Here is a 21254-nt window from a genome sequence, read left to right as displayed (position 1 = left end):
CTACCATGGCTCCACAGCATAATCCCAGCTCTGGGACATTCATCCCAGTGTAAATGCATGTCAAGACTTGTATACAACATATACAAATTCTGTAAATGAAACAAATCTGGGGCCATGTATGGTGGCTTATGCCTGCAATCTCAGCTTTTTGGAAGGACAAAGTAGAATGATCACAATTCAGGGTTGCCTTGGGGTAAAGTATTGTGGGGCTGTGTGACTCAAGTGGCAAAGCACCTGCCCAGCAAGCAGGAGGCTCTGAACAAAACCTGACCCTAACTAATACTGTACACAAAAGCAAGCTGCAGGGTGCATGAAAGGAAATGAGGCTGAATGTATGACAGGCAGGGCAAAGGGGACCATCATGACACTGAGACAATGGTAATCAAGTGACAGACTTGAAGAAAGTACCATGTCTGGTCAAGAAATTTTAAAGCTCAATAATTAAGACTCAACTAATACCAACAAAAAGAAATGTGCCAGAGTTGCATACTTCACAAAGATACATGAATAGCCATTAAGTACATGAGTAAATTCTCTATCACGATAGAATACATGCGTGTCAAAATTACTAAAAACACACCCACGTGTTGGCACAAATAAGGCACTATCAGAATCGCCATAGCACTGGTAGTAGAGTAGTATAAAATGATCAACCTTTGGAAAAATCTTCCACCCACAGTTGTATGGCTTAGAGAAATGACAATGGACATCAGCTTCCTTTGCAGAAGCCCCACGCTAACCTGTGTTGATGGGATAGTATTAAGCAACAAAAATGGCTGTAATGGTGGAGAAAAAAAATAGCCTCTTCAATAGTTGGTGTTGGGAAAACTGGGCAGCCACATGCAGAAAACCTAAGATTGAATCCCTGCCGGGTCACTAGATAGGGTAGGAAGAAACACTAGGACTTACAGGTAGAATCTTCTTGAAGAGTCCCAGGGGCACAACAGAAAGCAGAGAGACTTGACAAGTGGGAATACATCCAAATAAAGTTTCATGCCTGTAATTCTAGCTAGGCAGGAGGCTGGTATCTGAGGATTGTGGTTCCAAGCCAGCTAGGGCAGGAAGACTTACCTCCAAATGACCACCAGAAAACTGGAAGTGGCATTGTGGCTCAAAATGGTAGAGTGCTAAACTTGTGCAAAAGAGCTCAGAGGCAACTCCCAGGTCCTGAGTTCAAGCAACAACAACAAAGTTTCTGCACAGCTAAGGATATAGTTACTAAACTAGAAAGACAGCCAACAGATTGGAAGAACATTTTTACCAAAAATGTATCAGACAAAGACCTAGCATCCAATATGTACAAGGAGCTCAAAAAACTTAACCCCTCCCAAAGCTAATAAACCAATCACCAAATGGGCAAGGGAGCTAAGGAGAGACTTAACGGAAGTTAGAATGGCAAAGACACACATGAAGAAATGCTCATCATCCCTGGCACAAAACAACTCGAGATTCCATCTCACCCATTAGATTGGTCAACAACATGAATTTGAACAACAAATGTTGGCAGACTGCCCATGTAATTGTAACCCCTCTGTATGGTATTTTCACAATAAAAATTAAAAAAAAAAAAGTTGGCAGGGATGTAGGAAAAAGGAACGCTATTGCACTGTTTGTGGGAATGTAAACTAGTACAACCACAGTGAACAGCTGTCTGGAAGTTCCTCAAAAATTGAAACAGACCTTCCCTACAACCCAACTATACCACTCCTGGGGATCTACCCTGAACATCATGAACCAGGATATGATAAAGACACCTGCACATCCATGTTCACTGCCACACTATTCACAATAGCCAAGAAATGGAAATAACCCAGATGCTACAATAGATGAGTGGATCCAAAAAAATGTGGTACCTATGCATAATGGAATTTTGGAGTCATTAGAATAATGTTATTTGCAGGAAAATGGATGGAATTAGAACAAACCATGTTTTTCTTTTTCTTTTTTGTTGGTCGTGGGGCCTGAACTCTGGGCCTGGGCGCTGTCCCTCAGCTCTTCAGCTCAAAGCTCTACCATTTCAGCCACAGCAACACTTCCGGCTTTTTCTGCTTATGTGGTGCTGAAGGATCGAACTCAGGGCCTCATGTATGCAAGGCAAGCACTGTACACTGAGCCACCTTCCCAGCCCAAGAACAAACCATGTTAAGTGAGATAAGCCAAGCTCAGAGAGAAACGGCCCTTGTTCTCTCTGATATGTGGACATTAGATCTAGACGACACTGGGATGTGACAAAGTATGCAGGATTCCAGCTACATCTGGTGAGACCAGAAGAGGATACTCTTAGGAGAGAAGCACAAAGGCACAATGCCTACATACCTCTTCATATTTCTATACAAAATACATATCTAAAACTCCAGGATACTGGAACAAGGTTAGTTTTCAGTTTCTAATGATTGTTTTATTTACCTTATATATGGTGTCTTCAAGTGTACATCTTCAGAAGGATTGGAGAGGGTACAGAACTTGAGAAAAAGGGTGAAAAGAACAGCAGTGGAGTTCACTAGACATTGATAGAATTTGTGGGTAGAAATGGGAGGAAGGGACTGAGAGGGAACAGAAAACACTGCAAAAGGAAATTTACTCATCTGACTCATGTAATTGTAATGCCCCTGTATATCACCTTTATAGTAACAATAAAATAAAATTAAAAAAAAAAACAGCTGTGAAGAAACATGGACGAGGATCAAATACTGAACGTCCCCATTTGCAGTCCACAACAGGCAAAAGCTAACTTACGGTGAAAAAAATGGTGCTGCTCCAGGGGTCAGGGTAGAGGGCTGGGATGGCTTTGCCGAGGGTAGTAGAGATAGTTTCTATTTGGCATTTGGGTTAGAGAGGTATGGAGACATGTTTGCCAAACTTGCCAAATAGTACATTTAAAATCTGTAGTTTCAGACCTTTTTTTTTTTTTTTTTGCCTAAAGACAAAAAAGTAAGAAGTTATTTTAATAGCTTTCAAATGACTTAAAATAGTCTTCCTGAGACCCAGAAGTTCTGTTTAGCTTAGTGCTAATATAATTATTAGACTCTTTAATTCTTAAATTAAGTGCTGCATACTTTGCTAATCACCCTGGGTGGCAGTTGACTTTAGTCAACAGTCCTGTGGGAGCAGGTGCAGTGAAAGGGGGCACGCAAGGGTTAAGTTGCCCACTACCACACACTTGCCATCCTCACCCCATTCCCACTCACCCTCGAGATCTGAGGCACGAACATGCACACTGGAGGAGTCCTGAGTCTGGGATGCATGCTTCTTACCTTTGGTGTTTCATGTTGCAGCATTTCCCAGGCTGTTAAAAGTCACTTTGGGGCGAGAGCAGCAAGTTTCTAAGACTTCTAGCAACTTCTCTCGACATATGGAAGCCTTTCTCAATGGTTGAAAGCAAAGGGTTGGCAGGACTTCCATCTTCATCCCTTCTGGGGCATTGCCAGATATTCTGCAGAGTCCACTCACTTTATAAAACAGTACTCAGCAATACTTACCTTATCCTGTGTCACCCCTGGATACTTCTCATCTCAACAAGATTAATGATTAAGGCTCAGAGTCAAGTACAGTGATTGCTATGTGCCTTGAGGCCCCGGGGTCAAGCCCCAGCATGACTGAAGGCAAAACAGAAGTGAAACCGATGAAACTTCCCAAACTACTGTCACTGCTCACCAACACCTGGAGCGGAAGATGGTACGCAGAGCGCACCACCACAGACCCATCTCTCAAGGTTTGAAAGATTTAGAAAGGACCTGATTCCTATTCTTGGGAAAACAGGAATCTCACATAAGCTTTTCACGTTCAACAGTGTCTAAGTACCATTGCTAAGTTTGTTCCCGCCTTGTCCCTCCATTTCTGTGACTCCCCTTACATTCCAAAGACATAAAGGAACAAAAAGAAAACAGCAAGAAAGTTCCTCTACGCTCTTCTAGTAGAAAGCTGATTCCTGTTCACAGAACGCAGGGGGGGGAGTGGATATGGTGCTATTTCCAGTTGCCACTGGCATGGTTCTGAGCTGGTTTTCTCTTTAGAGAAAGAGTAAGCAACATTCCTTACCTAAACTGTGGGGGAAGGAAGGTCAAGAGCAGAACACTTGAGGCTGCTTTGTGATTCCAGAAACTGCTGGGGGCCTGGTGTGAGAAGCTGGCTTCCCACGGTCACCCCACCAGCTCGCGCTCATCCGTGCAGTGCTCCAACTCAACTTCACCATGGCCACTTGAACTACAGATGTCCAGTTCAGACAAAACCCCTCAGAGCAGAGACATGGAAGTCACAAGGTCAGCCCAGAGAATCAGAAAGACATGGGATTGTTTTTAGTATTTTTAGAAGCACACAGAAGTCTTGTTTTATTAAAAAAAAATAAATACATGACACACTTATTCATGATCCTGGGGCTTTGTGAGGTCGAGCGCCTGAGGGGTGTGTCAGAGCATAAACCCGTGCTCTGCTGCCCGCAGCAGCACATTCCAGTTGTCAGCAAGTCTGCAGGGCTCAGAGGCCGCACATCAGAGCTGGGTGAGGTGGGCCTGGAGAATGGAGGCAGAAGTGGTAGGCTGCCCGGGCCTCGGGCCCAGCGGCTCAGCCATCCTTGGCCTCTGCTGCACCCAGAGCGTGGCCCGCAGCTGTGGAGGGCCTGCACTCTCCCATCGGGCACTCCTGGGGTGAAGAACTCGGGCTTTCGATTCTTGATGGCGCTATAGAAAGGGACAGTTTGGGAGCTGAGGTTTTCCCCATGTAACACGTAACACAGAAAACAGAAATGCAGTCTCCTTAGCAGACAGCCAGCGCTGGATGAACAAGTGCGTTTACGCGATCCCTGCAGGCTGGAATGTATCGGTTTACAGCGGAGCACAATCTGCTGTGGTTTCTTTGGCTGTCTTCCAGCTGGCCCTGGAACCTTCTGATACCCACAGGCCGCTTCCTGAATTCTCCCTGACCTGTGGTCCTCACTCAAACCCCGTGGCCAAATGTGCTTCGGAGTAGAAGAGTCCTTCTGCTGAGATGGCATCCCCCAGGCCCACGGTTCGCACGGGGTCTTTGCACACCAGCACAGGTGTGAAGTGGAAGGTCACCCCGCCCCGGTGCCACTGCTCCACTGGTTTGCTGGGGTCCAATACCACTCTGGTGCCTACCTCCGAGTGCGACGTCATGAACTCCTGGGGGGCCCTCAGAGTCACCCGGCTGGTGTCTATGGCTTCGGTGGCGCAAGCCTGTGTCCCTGCCACGCGAGCTCCTGCCGCCACGGCGGCAAGCTGGTTGGCCCAGTGTCCATCCACAGTGGCCAGGATGTGGTAGGCCAGCGTGTGAAAATGGACGCGCGTGAGGTCCGAGGCTCTGCTCTCACTCCGCCCGTGTTCTTTCAAGATCCAGAAGAGGATGTCGCTGACCATGCCCACGTCGGGGACGCCGTCCCAGGAAGAGATGCCAGCGTGAGGACCCGACGCTGCCTGGCTCAGGAACAGCAGCTCCTGCTCATTCAGCCCCAGGGATGTCACAGCAGGAAAGACCTGCTGGCAGAAAGAGGGACACGTCTCTCTCTGGCAGCCACCTCCCAGCGCCGGTGCCGGCTCCTCCTTTTGTCCTTGAGTCTGTTCCTACGGTCAGCGTCAGCTGTGACTAACCTACCCACTGCCACGATCAAGGACACAACTGCCTGGACACTCTCAGCCCCGGGGCTGGCCTCTGATGCTGGCAGCCATGATGCTGGTCACCTGAACAGAACCTGTGCACCGTGCAGTCACGGTGGTTGTGGGTGTCTGACACCAAGCAGCAGCCTGGAGATGCCGGTGCTGAGGGGTGGCACTGGGTGAGAAAGCGGACAGGAGCCATTGAGTCCACTTCTTCCTTCATTCTGTGGTGCTGGAGATGGAGCACAGGGCCTTTGCACAGGTCAGGTAAGTGTTCTAACACTAGAGCCACACCCTGTCCTTTTTTTTTTTTTTTTGGTTGTGGGGCTTGAACTTGGGGCCTGGGTGTTGTCCCTGAGCTCTTTTGCTCAAGGCTAGCACTCTAAGCCCTCTACCATTCTTTTTTTTTTTTTTTTTTTTTTTTTGTGGCTCCAGTCGTGGGGCCTGAACTCTGGGCCTGAGTGCTGTCCTTCAGCTCTTCAGCTCAAGGCTAGCGCTCTACCACTTGAGCCACAGTGCCACTTCTGGTTTTTTTCTTTTTGCTTATGTGGTGCTGAGGAATCAAACCCAGGGCCTCAGGCATGCAAGACAAGCGCTGTACCACTGAGCCACCTTCCCAGCCCCTAAGCCCTCTACCATTCTAGGCCACAGTTCCACTGAGGCTTTCTGTTGGTTAGTTGGAGGTAAGTCTCACGGACGTTCCTGTCCGGGCTGGCTTTGAACCATGATCCTTAGAGCTCAGCCTCCTGAGTAGCAAGTATTACAGGTGTAAGCCACCAGCACCTGGCTCATGCCCTGTCCTTTTACTTTTGAGTTCAGGTCTTGCTAACTTTGCCCAGACTGGCCTGAAACTCTGATCCTCCTGCCTTTGCCTGGGATTATAAGCGTGACCCACCAGGTCTGGCTGAGCCCATGTTCCCTTATGGGAGCTATCACCTTCTACCTCACTGTCTTTCTTACTAAGCACCTCCCGTTCAGAGCCAGTGGAGGATCGTGCAAGGCCGGGGCCTGCCCTACGCTGTTATTGCAGGGAAGTGGACTGCCTTCAGTTTACAGGCCAAGGTCGCAAAAACTAAATAACCTCTCAAGGAAAATGACATAAAAATATTCCCTCATTCCCTCCCATTTTTTTTGTCAGTTGTGGGGCCTGAACTCTGGGCCTGGGCGCTGTCCCTCAGCTCTTCAGCTCAAGGCTAGCGCTCTACCACTTGAGCCATAGCGCCACTTCTGGCTTTTTCTGCTTATGTGTTGCTAAGGCAGTGAACCCAAGGCCTTGAACCTAAGGCCTTGAACCAAGGCACGAGAGGAAAGCACTCTACCACTGAGCCACCATCCTAGCACCCCCTCCCCCACTTTTTTAAAGCAAGAAATTATTTAACCTCAAAAAGAGAACTACACACGAAACACCGAGCATGAAGCCAATTGCAGATGGCCGGCTCTGCGGGCCAGCGAAGCATCCATGCAGGCCCTCACAGCAGCTCCTGGGGAGAGTGGGGTGGGCGGCTAGCCTTGTGCCTGTCGGGAGTTAGAGTTCAGAGTGTATGTGAACTCTGTAGCCTACTCAGTTTTGACATAAAAGGGAGGGTGGGATGGTATTAAAGCACCAGAATCATACAAATGTCAATATTAAATCATACTCTGGGAGCAAGGATGAGGAAGTACTCATAAATCCACTGGTGGAAAGGAAACTAGTGTGTCAGCCATGGTGGACGACCTCAAACTTATGCTTTCTTGGAGACAGAGAGAAGAAGAGCTAAGTAGCCCAATGCATGTCCCTGCACGTTCCTGGCCAAAGACAAGCCACGCCCCACCCAGGACCCTGCCTCCAGAATGCGACAGCGCCCTGGGGAAGCACTTCTGGATAAAAAGGGACAGAAAGGACAGACTCCGCATCAGTCAAGTCCAAGCACTGTCACCAGCAAGGATCTCCCAGCTTCTCCAGTCTGAAGTTCAGAGCTAGTGAGTGGTTAGCCAGGGTCCCAGGCTCTTGCTGTGCCCTGCTCACTGGGTCCAGAGGAGATGAACCCCTTGAGGGCTCCTAGTGTGTGTGCATGTGTGGGGACAATCGCACCCAAAGGTTCGCCCAGGGTCCCCCTCTTTGTGCTTTTGTTTTAGCAGCACTTGCAGTTGAACTCTTGTACTCTACCCACTTCAGTCACACATGCAGCTCTGGTCTGTGCTGACGGTTTCTACAGTAGGGCCCTGCTCTTCACTTGGGGGCGTGCCTGGTCTCCTGTCCACCTGTTTCAGGCTTCCCATCATGGCTGGGGTGACAGGAGAGTGAGGCTCCTGCAGCTGTGGGTCAAGAAGGGCTCATGTGGAGCTGGAGACGTGGCTCAAGCACAGGGCACCAGTTGGAGCAGCACAGAGCAGGGACACAGGCTGCACACCTTCTGAGCAGATTTCTGCCTCTAGATTCAACTGTACTCTCCGTTTTCTGAGTTCGGCAGAATCTGTTCTTTTCTGCTTCCCAGATGCAGACAGGCCTCTACTTGGCCAGAGACCTGGTTCCACTACAAACCCATCTCCTGGCTCCCCTTGGCCCCAGGTCTGAGTGGCACTCAACCACGACTCAGCAAGCCAGAGGAGCCCGGTGTGGTCTGTCCATGGTTACCTGGTGCACGACGCTGCGCATGAGCTCCCTGTCCGTCATGCTGGCCAACTCAAGGTGAACAGGAACACCAGCAGGGATGTCAGAGAGAGAGTTCACAACCTGTGAAGAGAGGAAGACAGCACAGCGTGAAGGTGGCCAAGAGGAAAGCCAGGATTAGGTTTGGAGCAGCTTGGACACTAGCTACGGTAGTGTGGCGCGCCTCACCGCATTTACAGACAAGGCTACCTTTCCCAACAGAAAACCATGATCTACAGCAAGCCAGGGCATGGAATCGGAGGACACAGACTGCCTGGGGAGCCACACAGAGCCGAGGGCACAGTGACACAGGACACAAGCTCCAGCCCACACCTGGCGTAGCACACAGAGGCTCAGTGGAGTCCCTGCCCTGCCCAGCCGCTGCCAGGCTGTGTCCCAGAGGCCAGGACCCAAGGCAAGGTGAGACAGCCTGAGCTGGAAGCTGAGAGGAGGGAGCCTGAGGAGAAGCGAGCTTTTACCTCCAGGAGTCTCTTCCTCTGCAGCTCCTCGCCACGTCCCGCCAGCATGTGCAGACCCGAGAGGACCACCAGGTCGGGCCGGAACTCCTCCAGGCTGGACACAAACACCTCCAGCGCATTCATGGCCCCGTTGGAGAGGTCGTGCGAGAAGATGAAGCGGCTGGCATGGGGAGCTTTAAACGGGCCCCATTCCTCCCCTGGAAAAGCCCAGTTGACACAGCGGGCAGAAAGGAAGAGGCATTCAGTCTCGGGCTGGGGGCTCCCCCTGGAGTCGTGGCTGGGCCTGTGTCTGACTAAGCCACTGTTCTCAACCCAGAGCCTGAACCCAAATCCAAGCAGGGAGCAATCAAGGTAAGGGCCTCATAGGCCCTTTGCAAGGTCACTGGCTTCCACTGGGTTCAGGAAAGTTCATTCTGCCACCCACTGAGCTCTCAGCTGAGATGCTGGCCGTGGGCCAGCCAGGCTGGATTTTCCACTGTGCTTGGAATTGAAGCACAGAATTCTCAAGGGTCAATCTGCCCGCACTTCTGCTGACCCTGGGGTACCTGACTCCAAGGTTGAGAAATGTCTTGCTCCAGCCACCTCTGTGTGAGATCTGGGAAACTGACGACTCCTCCCTGGACTCCGGGCCCGCCCAGGTAGACTCCACAGCCTCCTGCACCATCCCAGGGTGTGGCAACATGGTTTGGCACTAACTGCCCATCCACTGGAGGTCTGAGGGTGGAGTTGGGGCCGTTTCTGTCACTGCACCACGCTGCACCGCACCCGGCAGACTGCAGTGACCACAACCAACACGGAATCAGCTCCAAGCCTCAGGAGCAGGAACATGCCCCACGGAAATTCCCACAGAGCAAGCCACACACCCAGGAGACATAGCCACGCAGCATTCCAGAGGCCAACTTCATCAGGAGTGACAGAGACAAACACAGGCTGCAGGGCAAGCGGGGAAGGGTATAGAGTGCGTGGTGTAGACACAGGACGGATGGAGCGGCCAGCCAGCAGCCGGGCTGGGCCTGCAGGAGCTGCTACTGCCCCTTCTCACAAAGCTCTTCTCATTCCTGTAAGCAAGGCCTCCTCTCTGCCTCCACTCTGCCTTCAGCCAGCAAAAGTGGCTTGTGACTGGCTCTCAGTTCAAGTGTGAAGATGGGCAAGGGCCTTTGGCAAGGACTGGAGACCCCAGAGGAGCCACTGCTGTCCATACACAACACCCAGGATGAATGGAGTCAGATCGGGAACCAGGAGCACGTCTGAGCTAGCCACACCATGCCAGTCAAGAGGCTGCCCTGCTGTGTACACAGCTTGCAGGGCTCCATCCCCACCTGGTGTGCAGGGGGAAGGGTCACACACGTGGGTGCCTTTAGCTGTGAATGCCTGCTGCTGCAGGATTCACCTAAATGCCTAGCAGATTCTGGGGACACCCAGGAGAACTAGAATAACCAGCAGTTCCCTACCAGGGCTTGGGATGAGGTCTAACTCACCCGAGGCTAATTACTCCTGGGGCTGTAGCTCTCCTCTGATCTGGATATAGCTCACTACAGTTAGACCTGCTGTGTGTGTCCACTGGACAGCTGGGTGCTTGGCCCTCTAATGTTCAATCTCAGTTCCAAACAGAAGAAAAGAAGCAGCCAGAAACACTTGGAAACAAGCGCGTCCAGGTATTCAAGATTCTCATAGAAATTGGGCCTCTTGTATTTAGGGGGATTAGAGAGTGTTAATCTGGACTTGTAAACCCCAAAACACTATGAAATGGGAAATCACGTGAGTGATGCTTCCAAGATGGCCCCCAGAGGCCTGGACCAACCCAAGAAGCCCAGGGGAGTTGTTCAGAAAAGCCCGGGAGCACCAGGCAGGCCCAGCCTGGGTGATCTGCCCTTCTCTGTTCCTAGTCACAAAGAAGAACCTCATGAAGTGTTTAACACTCTTACTTCTACTCAAGATGCCAGCTTCCCTGAGCCCGCCCCTCCCCACGGGCCAGAGCAATTCTAAGAACACCAAGAATTCTTCCACGCCGTCTCCTAACCACTTCACAGACCAGGGCGCCAGGCAGAGGCTCCCGCCGCCAACACCTAACCACTTCCCTTACCCGCTTGGTACTCCAAGATGAGGTGGAACTCATCCACTTCCTGCAGCGACTCGGGTGGGACAAATATGTTGTCATCAAGGAGTTCGTGCAGCTTTGGGCCAACTGGGCCGCAGAGAAGAACCTAGACATGAGGGACACGGAGTCAATGCGGCAGACCGGGCCTTTCCCTGGCGCCCCCCACCCCCACCCCCGACAGGGTCTCAACAGTCACTGGCAAGGAAAGTTCACGCCAAGAAAATACAGAAATCCGATCTAGTATCAGTTTAGTTCTGGTTTGGAGGAACATGGCACAGAGGAGTTGGGCCATAATGTATCAGAAAGGAGAAGCGCCATGATCAAAGTCACAGCCACACCCAGGGAAGTGCGACAGCCATGCTGGCTGCCCTGGAGCCAATGTCTGTTCGCAGTTCACATGCCGAGGTCTGGATGTGCTGGCATCTGCAGACGGACTTTGAGGAGGTTAAAGAAGATGCTAATGGTGTAGTCCCAGTCAGAGTATTGGAGACCTCACAAGACATGGGTGTGTGCGTGCATGGGCCCACGGAGAGCAGTGGCAGGCCATCACTTGCCACTTACTTCCTCTCTCTAATCTTTGGCTAGAATTTTACTTCCATAGTAAAGTCTCACAAAACGTCCAAACAAACTATGAAACGCCAGTCTCTGAACACCTGGACGTGAAGCCAAGGCCAACTGCCTACAAAACATAAATGAGCCCAGGAAGACATTGGAAGACCCAGAATCCTGAGGAGAGTTCCCACATACATGAAAGCAAAGTCAGTGCATCACCAGCAGCCTTGAAGGAAGCCCTTGAGACATGGCTCAGACAACAGCACAGATGAGGACCTGGTTTGGAGGGGAGTAGGAGGCCCTGGGTGCAAAGCCTGGTACCACCAAGCAATAAAGAAAGGCACCGGCTGGACATAGGAATCCAAATGAAGGAAGGGCATCAGAAAGGTTAATTCTGGTAAGTAAAAGATATACTTCCATTATTTTCCAACAGGGTCTCACTTATTTGCCTGGCCAGCCTGGACCTTGACCCTACTTACACTTCCAGTTCAGACTGGATGGCAGGCCTGTGCTACCATCATGTCTAGCTTTTTTTTTTTTTTGAGGTAAGTCAAGAACTTTCCAGGCCTCAGTTGGCCTGGAACCTCAATCTCAATCCTCCCAATCTCAGCCTCCTGAGTAGCTAGGATTACAGGCGTGAGCCACCACAGCTGGCTCTGAAGTTCTCACAGCACATAAGGAGCTCAGCGATCACCTGAAAGCCAATGGTGATAAGTTAAAGATGCACACTGCATCCCCTGAAGAAGTTGGAGAGTGCTCAGTTCATTCTATGAGTTCCCAGTTCATTCTGGGAGGCCAGTATTACCCTGGCAGCAAAACCAGAAAGGCACATCAATAGCCCTCATGGAAACTGCTGTGAAAATTTTAAACAAGGTTTTAGTACATTGAATCCAATGATAAAGTAGAGTTTACCCAAGGATTGAGGTTGTTCTAACACAAAAAACCCAAAGTAATTACCAGGTCCACACCATCACTCACCACCCACCATCGACCTACTAAATTGCGCGCACACACACACGCATGCATGCACGCACGCACCCCTATAGTGCTGGAAATCAGCCGAGGCCCTGCACATGCTGGGCAAAGGCTCTGCATTGATCTCCAGGCCCCCAAGCTTTCTGCAAAGGCAGCAATGACAACCTGCCATCAACTCTGTCCATCTTCTTAGTGGGTGTGTGAAGTACTAAACACCACCGGGCCAGCACTGCCCACCTCGTATGAACACCCACACACAGCTTCCTTACTAGAGGCCCAGGGTTCAGCACATCACAGGGGAGCCAGAAACTTAGTCAAGGACACACAACCCTCTCACTCCTAAGATCAGAGACGTCTGGTGAAAAGCGAGGTTGTCCTACCTGCAGATCTGTGTTGGCCGCAAACTTCTGTCCAATCAAAGCTGCATTTCCTCCCACGTAGTGCTGCAAGACAGTTCACGACCTGAGTCGCCCCACGCGACCACGGAACCCAAGCAAAATGCCAAAGTTTACAGTGAGGTCACCTTACAACAAAGGTCATGGGTGAGGTTAGGGCCACCACACGGAAACACAGAGTAATCACGCTAACCGTGCGAACAGGATTTTCTTAACTATAGATCAAACTGGGCAGCCAGAACAGCCCAGAAAACATGGGAGGTATGGCCAGGTCTTCCATTCTGCACTGCACTCCTTGAAGTGAGTCTATGAGTTTATCACCTCTCTTCAAAATGAATTTTTTCTTCCAGTGCTGGGGCTTGAACCCAGGGGATTGTGCATGCTGCACAAGTGCTCTACCACTGGGCTCCATCCTTGGCCCTAAGATGTAATGTGCCCAGACTGGCCTCCGGCTAGTGACCGTGCCTCCAGGCCCACAGTCTCATCCCTGGAGACCTGTATACCTAATTCTCAAATGAGGCTTGCCAGCCCCACCTTCCTGTCCCCTCTCCACCCTTGACCTGGACAAAGCCTCATGTGTCTCCATTCACAAAGCCGGTCTGACATCAGCCTGGTCCACAACTTTATGATGAAATGTGCTGCCAAGGGCAAAGATTTTCCTTGGAGTCAGCTCTAAAGGTCGTGGCACCCCATGCGGATTTCCACCCCGACCCTCTTTTCAGCTGTGGGGAAGGTGAGCAGTTCTACTCTAGCCCCTGGCCTGCTGCACACAAGAGCTGTGCAGAAAGGCTGTTTCAGGCAGACAGTTAAGCCTAACAGGCAGGTGGCCCCAGGTAGCTACGTCCCCAGTACCTGGCCCTGCAGAGGCAGGGACTGAGGAAGTAAGGGAGGTGCTAGGCCTCGCTCCTGTCCTGTCCCATAGTTTAGGGCCAAACCTCTGGATTCAGGTGGGACAGGAACGGATGTCTACAGGTAGATGTGCAGCTGTTTCTAATGGTTAGGTTCAAACTGGGCCTATTAACTAACAGGTCACATAACTATGATAGCTAGGGCAATTTACTAAAAATGGTGATCAGATTTTTCATAGAATGGTGATTAGCCGGTTTATCAAGCAACCTTTAGTACAGTTTAAGGACGTTTGAAAAAGGCACTGAAGTGAGGTGTTAGATGGTAACACACTTGAGTTTTTAATAATGAAGTAAAAAGCGGGGTGTAGGCCAACGGGGGTTTTCTGGAAAGTGGACTGGAGGTTGGAAGAACCATACCATCCAGGCTGTGTTCTTTTTTTTTTTTTTTGGTCAGTCGTGGGGCCTGAACTCTGGGCCTGGGCGCTGTCCCTGAGCTCTTCAGCTCAAGGCTAATGCTCTACCACTTGAGCCACAGCACCACTTCCTGCTTTTTCTTTTTTCTGCATATGTGGTGCTGAGGAATCCCAGGGCTTCATGCATGCAAGGCAAGCACTCTACCACTGAGCCACCTTCCCAGTTCCAGGCTGCATTCTTAACAGGGAGAGGAAGAGGTAGGGGTAGGAGAGGAACAGGAGGGGGATATGACTCCCCCTTAACACTGGAGGTCTGGGAAGGGTTTGGCCGTCACAGGTGGGTGGGGCCGCAGAGGGGTGCAGGGCAATCTCCCTGCCATACAGGACCACCCATGGGAATGCCAGCATTCTAGTACTGGATGCTACTATGGGCAGGCCCACCACTCCCCGCACAGGAGGCTACGGCTAGTTCTCTGTGGCTATGGCCAGCTTCCACTCAGGGTGGACTCAAGATTACAGCAGCCACACTGAGATGACTACAATTTTTTTTTTTTTTTTAAGCTGGTCAGGAGCACATGCTTCCTCCATGGGGTTTGGGTAACACGAACAGGAGACCCGGAAGGGAGGGGAGAGGAATGGGAGCGGGATCACAATACAGATTCCGTGTGTCTTGTCTGCCTGGGGCCCAAGAGTCCTACCCCAGGACACACCACAGCACTGTGACCCACCTGGGCTCCCGGGGACTCGGACGCAGCCTGGGCGATGGTGTGGAAGGCTTCCTGGTCACTGAAGAAGCGCTCGGCTGCCGCGCCCTGTGCCATGAAGTGGGCAAAGGCCTCTTCCAGATCCTTCCTGGAGTGCAGCACGGCATGATCTCTCCCTTTCCCAGGACGTAGGCCGAGCGCCTGCAGGAGCTTCACTCCCGAGAGCACCACATCCACACACGCATTGACCCTGAAGGAGACTCGTGTGAGGCGCTGCGCCCGGACACACTCAGTGAGCCAGAGCACAGGGCCTTTCTAGACTTTGGCAGACCTGCTGAAGCTGGTAATCCCAGCAGGAGGCACCAGGACTTCAGAGGCCAGCCTGGCTACACGGTGTGATCCTGTCTCAAGAAACAAACATTGCACTCGTTATAAAGAGAGAAGACAGGTGCTTAGCAAGACAGAACACCGCCGCCACCGGAAGCAAAGTGCAGCGTTCTTGAAGAAGTGGTGGCAGAGCCAGAGTCAGGTTTCAGTCATTTCTCTGAGTCTGCATTTCATTGGTAAGCCTCACAGAGCCCTTGTGAAGAAGATGAACTACATCCATGAGTGCTTATTGAATGGTGCTTGGTGCAGAGTTTAAAAAAAAAAAAAAAAGATAAGTTTTGGTCAAAAGCTAATGAGACACCTTCCCTCTGGAGATAAAAGGCATTAAATATGTAAACACCAAATACTCCCAGCTGGAGCCAGCATCTGCCAGCGGGGGCGGCTTAGACCACCCCCCCCCCAAACACACAGCCTCTTAACAGCTCACCATCGCCTGGCAGGGCTCCCGGGCTGGCCCATGGGTATGGCGGGCAGCAAGCAGGCACGCTGCACAGTTATACATATGGGAGCTGGCTTCTTTCTGTGAGGTGTGTTTCTCTGCTACAGGCAAGCATGGTCATAGAAACAAACAGGCCAAGGCAAGAGAACCAAAAATAAACCCACACAGCTACTGCTGGCTGAGTCTCAACACAGGAGCGGAAAACATGGCCTTCTTAACGCGGTGGTGGGAAAGCTAGACAGCCACGTGTGGAGGACTGAAACTGGACCCTGATCTCTCAGGCTGTGCAAAACCAACTCCAAATAGATCCAAGACCTTAACGCTAGACCTGGAACCACTAAGGAAAGCACTTCCGGGTCATGGCAGAGGCCATGACTTTCCAAACAGGACTCTGGCTGCCCAGAAAATGGATCAATAGGATTGCATCAAATCACAAAATTTCCTCACTGAAAGGGAGCGTGAAGAGGCAGCACACAAAATGGGAGAAAATCTGCCAGCCACTCACGTGACAGGTGATGAATATTCAGAATACACGAGGAATCAAAAAAATACAGCACCAAGAGCAAGCCACCCAATCAAACAATGGGCAAATGAACTGAACATCACAAGAAATCCATTTAAAAAGTGTTCAACACCTTTAGTCACCAGGGAAATACAAATCAAAACTACACTAAGATTCCATCTCACACCAGTCAGAATGGCCATCAGCAGAAAACAAGCAACAGGCAAGAGAGGGAGTAAAGATTATGGTCAAAGCAGCTTAACAAAAATGGCACCCGTTGGAAATGAAATTGTGGTGTTTTTTGTTTTTTTTTTTGGGGGGGGTCCGTTTGTGGGGCCTGAACTCTGGGCCTGGGCGCTGTCCCTTAGCTCTTCAGCTCAAGGCTAGCATTCTACCACTTGAGCCACAGCGCCACTTCCAGCTTTTTTTTTTCTGGTTATGTGGCGCTGAGAAATCGAACCCAGGGCCTCAGGCACCTTCCCAGCCCCTGTCCCTGAATTATTCTGCTCAAGGCTAGTGCTCTCCCACTTTGAGCCACAACACCATGTCGGTTTTCAGGTGAATTGAAGATAAAGAGTCTCACAGACATTACTGCCCAGCTGTCTTGAACCACGCTAGTCAGATATGAGCCTCCCGAATAGCTAGGATTACAGGTGTGAGCCACTGTTGCCTGGCTAATGATACACTTTTAAAGACTAACTTATAAAGAAACCTAGGCTATCTCAAACTACCCACAAGAAAAACAATACAACACAGAACAGGCCAGGCTGGGTGCTGTGTTGTTTTGAGGCAGGGTCTGGATGCTGGTAGCTGACACCAAAAAGTAACAGAATCCTAGCTACTCAGGAGGCTCAGATATGAGAATTGAGGTTTGGAGCCAGCTTGGGGGTGGGAACCAATCCATGAGACTATCTCCAACCAATCAGCAAAAAGCCTGAAGTGGAGCTGTGGCTCAAATGTAAGAGCACCAACCTTGGTAGAAGGCGGCAAGCAAGAATTCGAGGCTCTGAATTTAAGTCCCAGTACTAGCACAGCAGTTTTGTTAAGTAACTTTTGCAACGATTTTATGAATTAAAATCACAGCAACCACTGCATGTCAGATCCTATGCTAAGGTCATGCTACATAATCCTGTGTGGATTGTCTCCTGGAGTCCCCAGAGACAAGCAGCGTGTCACCTGAGCGGCTCTGTTGGTGGGGAGGGGACGACTCTGTCTTGACATGAAGGTACCATTTCAAACTGAAGAACTGTGTAAAAGTACACTGTTGGAAAGAAAGAGTACAAGGACAAGCAGAAAGGCACTAGAAGTGGACATGGGGAAGGGTGAGGCCATTCCTTCCTCCCCAGGTCCTAGCTCCTGTTAGAGGTTGCCCAAACTCCTCCTAGCCTGTACTCTTTTGTGTGCCTGATTCAGGAGTAGTAGCTCACAAGCCCTGCAAAGAGATGAAAATGGGCTGGGGCCGTGGTGCCTGGTCACTGCCCCACTGGCTAGGCAGGGGTTTTAGCTTGGGCACCAAGGCAAAGTGTTGACCTCGGCACTGAGCGGCAGTGTGCTTGGCTGAAGGCCACAGGCTGCAAGGGGTCGAATTCAAACTCGGACTTTGAGACAAAATCCCACTGGGAGGCACAGCAGCACAGCTGCGGACGGACCCTGTCCTTGAAGTGGCCAGAATGCTGACCCAGCTGGACGATCCGTGCGGCTGACAGCAAGCCAGGTCGGGAGAGGGCTCCCTCCCAGGGGAGGGAAGGCTGGGCCAGGACTTCATCCTCCCGCCCAGCAGCTGACCCGACACCCCACAAGACCGTGCCTGACTTCCCCACAAGCTCTCCCCTTTTCTAAACCTCTCCCAATGCACTGACACCAGGGTGGAAATGTGAAAGGAGGCGCACTGCACCTCCACACGTAAGGACTGTGAGATCCTGGGAAAATCAGCGCTCATCCTCCACGATGAAATGGTGACAGTCTGCCTTCGCAAGGCTGGTGGAAGATTCTTGATGCTAAAACTCGTCTCCCGGCTGCTTTTCCTTACCACGTTCAACCTATTATCCAAGTATCTCGTAAATTGGTCCTGTAACTGGATATGCGAGGCACACAGCTGTAATCCTGGTCAGGAGGCTGAGATCAGAAGGATTACAGCTCAGAGCAGCTCAGGCAGAGCAGTCTGTAAGACTCCATCTCCAATTAACCAGCAAAGAGCTGGGCTAAAGGCATGGCTCAAGAGGTAGAGTGCCAGCCTTGAGCAAGTGAGCAAGCAAGCAAGCCCAGTGAGCATGAGGCCCTGAGTTCAAGCTTCAGCAGGCATGTGTGCTCTTGCCCTGTAACACTAGTGCCAAGCAACAGTTCAGGCTTCTCTTGCCCTTCACTCAAGCCCTGCAATGGCTTCTCACCGGTGTTAAGTCCTCAGGACCCATACTAGATTGTTTTTGTGGGTGGGACAGAGATGCAGAGATCTAGAGAAGTAATGTGCCTGCTGTGCAGCCCCATCTTTAGGCTAATGAGAAACATTACTAATGGATTTGTGTTGCCAGAATGGACAATGAGCGGAGGAAAGCCTTCTCAAAATCCACTCTTCACCTTTCCAGCCAAGACCTAGCACCACTTCCTGTTACCAGCGCCTCAGCCGCTGCCAGGCTCACAGGCCACACCCTTCCCTCCTCAGTACCACACAAGGCTCTTTTTCACATTTGGCCTTTGCTTCTCGGGGGTCTGAAGCACAAGTCGCTGTATACAACATACTCTGCACGAAAAGACGGTGATGTGTCCCACCTCGCAGACCAGCACTCGTCCCTGCCCTCCAAGCCGGGTGGCAGAACTCACCCTACAAACTTCTGAGGTCAAGTCATAAGCGACTCGAAGCCTTCTGCCTGGTCCTCTTGGGACAGTTCCTCTCCTAAACCAGGCTTTGAGCCCCAGGGGAGTGGCAAGTCCTAGGAGAGGGTTGAGCTACAACCAACTCCAATGACAAATTCAGTCACAACCCCCAGGAGACTACAACTGCACAAGACTCCACCCAAGAACCTCCCAGCTGGGCACCATCAACCCTCAGAGGAATGAAACATTAGAAAACAGCTGCTGTTGTTAGTTTTTTTTTTTTGGGGGGGGGGCGATTTATGGCGCAGTATTAAAAGGAACACTGTTACCTCAGAGCCCTGAGACATCAGGACCACCCTGCTCTTCCCACTCTGTTCAATAAAACACCTGGCTGGCTATTACGCACATTGCTCTTCCCATCCCATTCCAAATCCAGCCCCTAATGTGGCTGAATTCGGACTCAGGAAGAAACTAAGGTTAAATAAAGCCACAAAAATGGGCTTCTAATCCACAGACTAGCGTCCACATAAGGAAGAGCACCAAGGGGGCACACACAGAGTAAAGGCCACAATGGACACACCGAGAGGCTGGCCAGATGCCAGCTAGAGCCTCACTCCAAACCAGCACCTTGGTCCTGGCCCATCTATCAACCTGCCGTCATTTAAGCTATCAGTCTAGGGTGTTCTAGCCATCCAAGCAGGTTAATTACAACTATGTACATCTGCTTCCCACAGGCTAACTCCACCTGGGCACTCAGATCCCAGCACAGGTGTGACAGAGAAGACTTAAGCTGTTTTTAGAAGGGAGAAAGAGCCTGAAGTTGAAACAGGTAGGTAAACAAACATTTCCTACACAGCAATAAGTAAATGTGCTAATTTTTTAAAAAAAGCATTAACTCTAAGTGCCTTCAAAAGACCACTCCACGCTAAAGAGCATTACAGAGATTTCACTTAATCTTTCATTTATGCTTACCCCTCCAGGCCCAAGCCCTCCCCAGCAGTATGGGAACTTGACAAAAGCCTTTTTTTTTCTCTCTCTTCACTATGGTGCCTTTGAGGTGATGACATAAACAAACAGGCACTAAAGTTCCTGTAAAAGTTACCTTCCTGTGGGGAGTCCAGAGAAAGGAGCCGGGGCGATCTGGAAAACCCTTGAGTCATGAATGCCATGTCACTCGAGTCGGACCCAGGGGGGGGAGGAAGCGGGGGAAGCAAAGCGTTTCCAGAGGCTCGTGAAAAGCCGGGCGCCGGTGGTCAGGCCTGTCATCCTAGCTCCTGGGGAGGCCCGGGGCCGTAGCCAGTCCGGGGAGGACTCTCTCATTTCCCAAACAGCCAGAAGCTGAGCTGTGGCTCCAGTGATAGGGCGCTAGCCTTCGGCAAAAGCAGCTCAGTTCAAGCTCCAGGACTGGGGGGGGGGGGGGGGGGAAGAGCGTGAAAGAGAGCCGAGAATGAAGACAGAACAGGCGTGGAGTTTGCAGATCCCCAGAGTGCGGTCTCCCGCCTGGGCAGCGCAGAGCCACACGGGGCCCCCGGAGCGAAGGGAAGGGACGGGGGGGGAGGCTCGTCAGAGCTCAGCCGCGGGAAGTTCGGCCGCCAGGGGAAGATCTCCCGAGGCCGGGCCAGGCCCGGCCGCCGGGGACCCCGCGCACTCACCCCACGGCCACGCGGCGCCAGCGCCGGGCGGGCTGCACGATGAGTGTGTCCCAGGCGGCCGCCAGGCGGCTTTCCGCGGACGGGGGTCCCGGGGGCGCGGGCCCCAGCCGCAGCGAGGTCCAGAGCGTGCGCAGCGCCGAGCCCGGCAGCTCGGGCTCCAGCAGGAGCACGCAGCCCAGCGCCAGCGCCAGGACGCCAGCGCACGCCGAGCCGCGCCACAGCGCCATGGCCCGAGCGCACGGAGAGCGCGTCCGCCTCCCGCCCGCTCGGCCCGCGCCGCTTCCGGGCTCGGCGCGCGCAGGCGTCGCGGCGTGCTCGCGTCATAGCGCCGCGCCACGGTCCCACCCGAGAGGAGGAGGGCGTGGCGACGCCCGCGCGAGAGGGCGGAGCTTCTCAGTGCGGGCGCGTGGCGGCGCGGTTCCCGCAGAGGCGAATGTTCTGGAACAAAGGGACTTGGGGCGGTCTAGCCTCGCGCATCTTGCCGAAGTAGAGATGGCGGGGATTTGTTCCCTTTCCCCAGTGGAACAGATTACAAAGGAAGCGGGTGAGCGGCCTTAATAGTTAAGCCGCTTTTCACCATCCGGGTGTCCCCAATCCGGGGTTTTTCTGGGCCCGTCCCCATGCAGACCAGTGCCCCGGGCGCCCCCTAGCGGACGCGGCGCAGAGCGCAGTGACGCGGCGGGGACCCCGGGCTCCCCCTAGCGGACGCGGCGCAGAGCGCAGTGACGCGGCGGGGACCCCGGGCGCCCCCTAGCGGACGC

General features: G+C 51.9%; 1 protein-coding gene across 3 annotated transcripts; it reads right to left on the bottom strand.

Moving 5' to 3' along the window:
- Window positions 1-4289: 4289 nt before the first annotated feature.
- Adpgk (ADP dependent glucokinase) lies at window positions 4290-20771 on the bottom strand. Of its 3 annotated transcripts, none has more exons than XM_070042938.1 (7): window positions 20494-20771; window positions 14727-14952; window positions 12723-12785; window positions 10801-10921; window positions 8718-8914; window positions 8224-8322; window positions 4290-5492 (listed from the first exon to the last, which is right to left on the bottom strand). In XM_070042938.1, exons 1-7 carry the CDS (start codon window positions 20718-20720, stop codon window positions 4929-4931), a joined length of 1497 nt encoding a protein of 498 aa, XP_069899039.1. In that variant the 5' UTR covers window positions 20721-20771; the 3' UTR covers window positions 4290-4928. The 3 variants fall into 3 exon arrangements, with proteins under 3 accessions (XP_069899039.1, XP_069899040.1, XP_069899041.1); XM_070042939.1 differs by having other exon boundaries at window positions 4290-5489; XM_070042940.1 differs by lacking the exon at window positions 20494-20771 and adding an exon at window positions 15034-15051.
- Window positions 20772-21254: the final 483 nt, after the last annotated feature.

Source organism: Dipodomys merriami, unplaced genomic scaffold, assembly GCF_024711535.1.
Source record: "Dipodomys merriami isolate MVZ:Mamm:240054 unplaced genomic scaffold, mDipMer1.0.p SCAF_33, whole genome shotgun sequence".
NCBI lineage: Eukaryota > Metazoa > Chordata > Mammalia > Rodentia > Heteromyidae > Dipodomys > Dipodomys merriami.
The sequence above is the reverse complement of the archived record's forward strand: the minus strand, read 5'-3'. Positions and strand labels throughout refer to the sequence as shown.

Bases quoted from the DNA above. Each gene is read 5' to 3' on its own strand.
- Adpgk (XM_070042938.1), bottom strand. From the start codon at position 20,720: ATGGCGCTGTGGCGCGGCTCGGCGTGCGCTGGCGTCCTGGCGCTGGCG. The intron at 14,953-20,493 runs GTGAGTGCGCGG...AGTCTCCTTCAG, and splicing joins TGGCGCCGCGTGGCCGTGGG to GGTCAATGCGTGTGTGGATG. The intron at 8,915-10,800 runs GTAAGGGAAGTG...GGGCTTTTCCAG, and splicing joins CATCTTGGAGTACCAAGCGG to GGGAGGAATGGGGCCCGTTT.